General features: G+C 38.7%; 1 protein-coding gene across 3 annotated transcripts; it reads left to right on the top strand.

The window, feature by feature from the left end:
• Positions 1–614: 614 nt before the first annotated feature.
• On the top strand, positions 615–6,981 carry LOC116250933 (GDSL esterase/lipase 7-like). Of its 3 annotated transcripts, XR_004171545.2 has the most exons (7): positions 615–733; positions 2,658–2,977; positions 3,090–3,217; positions 4,574–4,822; positions 5,590–5,842; positions 6,103–6,652; positions 6,960–6,981. XR_004171545.2 is itself a non-coding variant. In XM_050076577.1 (6 exons), exons 2-6 carry the CDS (start codon positions 2,740–2,742, stop codon positions 6,321–6,323), a joined length of 1,089 nt encoding a protein of 362 aa, XP_049932534.1. In that variant the 5' UTR covers positions 615–733; positions 2,658–2,739; the 3' UTR covers positions 6,324–6,793. The 3 variants fall into 3 exon arrangements, 2 of the variants coding, with proteins under 2 accessions (XP_049932534.1, XP_031480789.1); XM_050076577.1 differs by lacking the exon at positions 6,960–6,981 and having other exon boundaries at positions 6,103–6,793; XM_031624929.2 differs by lacking the exons at positions 615–733; positions 6,960–6,981 and having other exon boundaries at positions 2,641–2,977; positions 6,103–6,793.
• Positions 6,982–7,472: the final 491 nt, after the last annotated feature.

Below are 7,472 nucleotides of genomic sequence, written 5' to 3'. Positions count from 1 at the left end.
TATAACAGCCAATTAAATGTATAACATCTGCAAATATTTAAACGCTGACCCGTGGCACACTTGAAAAGGCCACCTAATTCAATTGGTTTGCCACTGATTTAATGTCCATTTAACCAATATTGGTAGAGGACATTAAAGTCCTTGGGCATCATAATAACCTTTCATACTAAGGGAAGCTAGCCTTTGGTAGCATGAAATACATCAAAAGCCCTATATATTAATTAAACTGAACAACAGGTCATGACGATGATGTGACACAGTGGGTGGCAGGTGAGCTGGGGTCCTTGTGCATGGTGGAAAGAGTCGGTTCGGTCAGGGGGTTGAATGAGTCTTTGAATTAGATGGGGGATCAGAAAGAAGTTATAGTATGACTTGGCCCCCCAACAACCCTTCAGATCTGATGACATCTTTCCTTAACTACGCCTATATTTCCACCTCCTTTTACATGAAGGACTTCAAAGTAAAAAAAAAAAAAAAACTTTCAAAATTAATACAAAAAAAGAATTAACAAAAAAAGAGGGCGCCGGAAAAGGCTTCTTCAAACTCTCTCTCTCTCTCTCTGTGGAAACGTGCAATATATGAGAGGCTGTTCTAGCAGGTTTCATTATGTGTGTTTTCCAGCCTGCTCATTTGGTATACAGCTGGTCCATGCTCTTGCACCATTTTGCGTTGTTTCAAGCCGGAAATGAGTTGAAAGGAAACATCTGCTCAGCCAGGTCTGCATTTTTCTCAGGTAAGCTCCTTGTCTTATATATTTAGAGTTGGAAAAGAAAAATCTGAATTGAAAAAGTACCCACTTTGAGAACTAACCGAGAACAAAACCAATACTAGCAGCTTGTCTTCTTTTTTTTCAATTAATGGCAACAAAAGAAGCAAAATTTGTGCCAAAACATGTTATTGAAGATTAGTTTTACTCAAGAGGTTCAAGGAAGCCCAGATCTTTTGTTCAAAAGGTCAAATGAAACCCATATCTTATTAAAGACACACCTAAAGAGCTTCTTCCTTGTCTCCCCAGTTAAGATGCTGCAAGACATCTCTCTCTTTCTCTATCTTAGTTTCGCCTTTTATATTTGTTTAGACATGGAACTGCTAATTGAAGCAAGGAGTTTGCAGATTTGGAAAAGTATGGTCAGCCAAATCATTGACTGATTGGATATCTATTGCATCACATCTAAGAGGAAATAATTATTTCTGACTTAAAATTTACAAGTCAATGCAAACACAAACATGGGTGAACGTTTTTCTCCATTAATTTAATTAACTCCCACCTCCCAAACAGCCATCCTCAAGGTGCGGCCTTAATGGGCTGCCCAGATCATGAGGCATCCCATTAGCCAAACCCAGCAAACAATGTTTGCCAACTTCCACTACATCCCCTTGGATCGCCCCTTGCTGCGTGCACAGTGGTAATGGACGCCTCATTAATGGAGCTCATCTCCATTTCTTACCTGCACTTACTAAATGCGAACACTGTTCCGTCAGCTGCTATCTTCTTGCCATTAACGCCAGATCACAGAGGATCACATGGCGTTGCCCCTGTGAGCGGAAGCGTTGGTGTTCTAAGTTTTGATATCCGTTAACTAGGGGAGATGGGGCGACCAGATTCTTTAAGAAGTTGTCATGTCTCGGAGCCCATTGGCCCCATCATGCCCAAGATTTCACCACTACTCGTTTCTCAAGGTCCAGTACTCCTTCTGGTTCGGCCACCTTTTAGTCTGTGTGGTTTAAATGTCTGCCTATAGCTGCTCCAACTACTCTGCTACCATGATATCAAAAGCAGGTGACAGTGAGAGCACCACCATGTGCTGCATTAGTTCTACGCAGAAACTATTTTAAATGGTCAAGTGGCCGAGCAATTAAGTCGCATTCGGTTCGGGTACTACAGGCATTACCAAGTCTGACTTAATTGCTCACGCATTTAGCATAATCCTGCTCAAACTTGGATCAGGAGACTGGTATGATCCGCTGAAACCAACCTCAAATTTTGACTAGTACCTCAAAAATCCGGCGCAAACTTATGTTTCTTATTTAAGAATCCGGTTAAACTTGGATTGTGATAAAAAACTTCATGCTGCAATTTTAGAAAGGACTAAAACACACTTTATAAAACATAATAACTTTCTTGAAATATTTTTTACTTATATATATATATATATATATATATATATATATTATTTATTGATAAACATCAATCCACTTGGGTAAGAGACAAAAACCACACCCATTAAAAACTAAATATTGAAATTTTTTTTTTGCAATTTAACCTTATAGATGTGATCTAAGCTAGTCATTTTTTGCTTTAATAATGTTTTTTTAATAATAAAAAAATAAAAAACTCATATAACAATCAAAATTTTGATAGTAGTAAATCAAATCTTTTATAAAATAACTTGAACTAAAACAGGATTTGTATTAAGTTACCGTTTATAATTCATAAACACGTTAAGGTTATACATTTTATTTAAAATACTCTTTATTTAAAATGAGTGCCAGCTGAATCGTGAGTGATGCGCAGAGTACGAATTGAACAAGATGGTGTCATCAACCTCACAACTAATTCCATTAATGCACCAACATTAAAGAATGAGGGTTCCCTTCACTTTTCTTGTTGCTTCCTCAATACAATGAGTGTACACGTTGGTCTTCCATGAATACAGACAAGGATGCAGCCGTGGCAGCTATAAGAAGAAAGGTGTGAGAAAAAGAGAGGGAGAGAGGGAGATCTAAAGAAAGCATAAAATGGGGAGCAGCAGGGTTGCACTCTCTGTGCTTCTTCTACCTCTCCTTCAGTTCATCAATGGAGTCCTAAGCCAGGAGCTCGTACCGGCTTTGTTCATATTTGGCGACTCGTTGATAGACGTCGGCAACAACAACTACATTCCGTCCGTCGCCCGGGCGAACTACCCACCTTACGGCATTGATTTCGGCTACCCAACTGGCCGCTTCACTAATGGCCTTACTGTGGTCGATTATGGAGGTATACATGCTATATCTTTTAGCCATCTCTAGCTTTTTCTTCGTTGGTAGTTCATCAGCATGTTTACCTTCGTGTTCTTCACTTGCCTAATCAACTTTTCCGATCACTGCAGCCATGTCGTTGGGCTTGCCGCTGGTGCCACCCTACTTAGAAGCTAAATTGAAAGGGCTGAATATGCTCAAGGGAATAAGCTTTGCTTCTGCAGCGGCGGGGATCTTGGAAGAAACTGGAGCCAACTATGTAATTACACATCCAAGTCTTCCTCCTCCTTCTCGTTGTTACTTTGAGCACATACTACTTAATTAAGCTTGATCTCTAACATGGATATTTGGCTTAAACATATATAATAAAAGAAATCACATATTGCCATTTAACGATAGTTTGAAGCTAATGAGCTATATATATATATATATATATATATATATATATATATATATATATATATATATATATATATATATATCACAAAATCTTGTTCCCTGGCTTTTAATTACTATGATATGAGTACTGTTTTTAATAAATCAAACTGTATATATGAATAAACATGGCTCCGCAGTTTATGTAAATTGAATGGACAAATTAGATTTTGTAAGGTTTCTAAATTGACATGTGCTTGTAACTTTTTTTTTAGATAATAAACTTCAATTTGAACATCGAATTTTCCAGATCTTTTCCTCTTCTTATGTTTACTTTTGTTTTCCTTCTAGCATATTTGAAGATCAGGCATTATCAGTCACTTATGAGTTTCAAAAACTGACTTAGCAAATGTGACCTTATTGTACATAAAAATAACAACAAACTCAATATAATATTTTTTTGGACATATATAGATAAAGTTTTACGAGCCAAAAGAACTTCATATATGTACTTGATTCTTAGATCACCCTTTGCAACACTGAGGTCGTCTGAATTTTAAAATAAACAGCATATGGGTTCATTTGACCAAGTTAAGACATTCTGCTTTCTGCCCCTTGGTTGTGGTATTACACAAAATTCTTCCTAATACAGCAGTTGCCAATGAAGATAGAGAAGGTAGATCATGGCCGAACTAAAAGTGTTCCCTTCCACTCTAAACAGTGCACATTAGGCCACACCATTGGTCAGCCATGTCTCTGCACCTTTCCAGTTCCCCAAACGGCACACGAATCCGCACACGCTGCCAACATTAACGCCTGCACTTGCTGTCGTAGTTAGTCGGCCGTCGTTCTGACGCATGAGTAAATAGCATTTAAGTTTCCTACGCTGCTACTCTGATAGTTGCCTTTGCTATCACAATAACTCCTGCTACTATTGGAAAAGCCATGGCAGTAAAAAAAGTTTTTTAAATAAAACATAATTTTTCCGTCTACACCGGACGGAGAAATCTACAAATTCTATGTTATATATATATATAGAGAGAGGGAGAGGTTGACTACACTATTCATGTGTTGACCTGATCTCCAATTTGGCCTCTTTTCAGTATTTTGGTGCCACATTTAGGTGTTCTTGTGTTTTGGGACAGCGAATCGCCATAGAATCTCTACCTATAATTAAGTTGTCCACCATTATTGTGTGCTTTTTAAGTATGGGCGACATGAACTTTCATAATTAACGCAGGTGGCGAGGATTACGTTTAATCAGCAGTTGACGCTGTTTGAAAAGACCATTGCTTTGGAGTATTCGCCGTTCTTTCAAGACCCTCAGGCGCTCTCCGATTACCTCGCTAAATCGATGTACATTGTGGTCTTCGGCAGCAATGACTACATCAACAACTACCTCATGCCCAAGTTGTATCCCTCCAGCCGGCTCTACGACCCTCACACCTACGGCCAAATCTTGGTTCAGGTCATTACCCGGCAGCTCCAGGTACTTCTGCTTCCTTCCTTATCTTCATTTTTTATCAGCACCAATCAGTTGCTTGATCTAGCCTCAGCTAGCCTTTCAATAAATTGTCAAGTAAAGGGGTGTTTGACAGTTTTGGGTTTTGAGATCCTCAAAATTCAAGTACTGTAAATTTAATTGTCGGGATTTTAAATCCGACTTTTTTTCAATGCAAAAAGTAAAAATATGGATCTTAAATGTAGATTATAGCTTTGACCTAGAATCCTTAATTCCACAAAAATCTTTTGTCATGGATTTCAAATCCAGAATAATCAAACAACCTCTGAAAAAAAAAAAAAAAATGTTGGTAATTGACCATATATCGTCAAACTCAGCCTTGTCCCCAAGTTACAATCCATAATTTAGAACTCGGGGATCTGATTAACTTTAACATGCTAGTGGCGTTTTACCCTTCTTAGCAGGGTAATTTCTTTCTGTTTTGAGGGTGTTTTTGTCTTTGTCGAAAAAGTTAACTTTTTTGCTTTTCCAAATTTGTTATTACAGAAGGAGCATCTTTTCCTTTTTCCTCTTTTCCGTTAGGGGTATTTTAGTCTTTTAACTCGTAGATTAATTCAATCTAGTTTTTGATACGATGTCTCAGCTTATTAAATTAAGCGGGACTATCACATTATTAAGTTTCACCTACGAAAACTAAACAAATAAATTTCCCCAATTGAACAGGCAGCGTTAGTACTGGTTGGACCATCAAACCCTTTCTTCCTTCCTTGAACTTGTGGTGCTTGTTCATGCAGAGACTTTACAGTTTAGGTGCAAGGAAGATCGTGGTGGTCAATGTTGGCCCTCTTGGGTGCATGCCCAGCCAACTCGCCAAGGCCGACACCAACGGGCAATGCGTCGACCACGTAAACCAGGCAATCTCGGCGTTCAACACCCAGTTGTTTGAGCTTGTAAAAAACATCAATTCCACCCTCCCAGGCTCCACCTTCGTCCACTATAATGTCTACGATACCTTCATGAACATAGTTGACAATCCTGCAATGTATGGTACGTATTGCATCTCACTACTTCTCTTACATTTTTGGCATCCTTTCTTTCTGGGGTATATGTTAAGAAGTATAAAATTCATCAGTTGAATGCACTATGGCTCATTTAATATCGTTCATGATTTGGAATATGTTTCCACACACACACACACACACACACACATATATATATATATAGGGAGTTCAAATCTGCTAGCTGAATGTAGGATTTGTATTTATATATGAGTTTTATTTAATGGTGTTGGTTGGGTGATGTTGTAGGGTTCACAGTGTCAAACAGGGCGTGCTGTGGAGTTGGGATGTATGGCGGGGCTCTGACCTGCCTGCCCTTGGAGAAGCCATGTGAAGACAGGGACCAGCACGTGTTCTGGGACGCCTTCCACCCAACCCAAGCTGTACACAAGATCATTGCCCAAAGCTGCTACAGCGGCCAACAATCTGCGTGCCAACCAGTTGGCCTTCTCGAACTAGCAAGACTGTAACTCAAGGGGAAGACATGACTGCTCCAGCCCCACCATATTAAATACAGAGAGAGATTTTGAGATCAAGAGAGATCTATATACAGAGAGAGAGGTAGCATTTGTATTCTTCACTAGAGTTGGTTATTGGTTAGGCAGATCACTTCTTCTTTGAAATGAAGGTTTAGTTTGTTCGCTTCAAAGAAGCTGCAGCTGCTCATTAGTTACTGTTGGAAGATTTTTGTAGCGGGTCGCCCCGGCCCCAGCTTGGATTGGCGGTTGATATTCATAAAGTTGTTCACCTGCCCATCCTGCATTATGATCGGGAGATCACGTGTAACTCTGCTTCGGACGTGCGTAATTGTGTTTTATCTAAAGATACACTGATGTCTCATTTATGTCGTTCAGCATCCATTGATGTTCATTTAATAAATTTTAGACATCTTTTTCATTTCTATATATAAAGCTCTCTCTCTCTCTCTCTCTCTTTTGAATTTCTGTTTCTCTCTCTCTCTCTCTCTCTCTCTCTCTCTCTCTCTCTCTCTCTCTCTCTCTCTCTCTCTTTTGAATTTCTGTTTCTGTTGACATCTACTATTGTTTGGATGATTTTATTTTAGTTGAATTCGTTTTCATCTCTCACTCTCACTCTCTCTTTAACAGAGTCCTGTTTTTGGCATTGGTCGCTCATGCCGAAAGAGGAGTCCAACTACTATCCCGTGTTCTTTTGGGCCCTTTGGTAACAGCAGGTTTTTTTACGGTTCCATGAATCTAAGTCAAAAATTAGAGTAGGTTTAGGAATGTTGTAACATAAGGTTGTATGAGTTTATTCCAATTTCTGGGGCAGATACATGAAACATGTTCCACTTCTATAAGAGGTTTCATGCTGCTGTCAAATAAATTTAATAGATATTTTTTACTTACTAATTTGTAAAATGAAATAATTGGACTTCCTCAATTTTATTGGTGAGAATGAATGATGAATGTTCGTTCTGTTTTCACCATGAAGGCTTGAACAGAAGTCTCCATTTCCATTACTCCTAGGCTCCTACTTTTTTTTTTTTTTTTTTTGTTGAAGACTTGATGTTGATGCTATTGTTGCCACTTGCCAGATGTTATAATGTTCATGTAACCATGTTTGGGTATTCCTTTTCAGTTTCCATAATTCCTAAAGGC

Source organism: Nymphaea colorata, chromosome 3 (genome assembly GCF_008831285.2).
Source record: "Nymphaea colorata isolate Beijing-Zhang1983 chromosome 3, ASM883128v2, whole genome shotgun sequence".
NCBI classification, from domain to species: Eukaryota; Viridiplantae; Streptophyta; class Magnoliopsida; order Nymphaeales; family Nymphaeaceae; genus Nymphaea; species Nymphaea colorata.
This window is presented reverse-complemented; position numbering and strand designations above follow the sequence as displayed.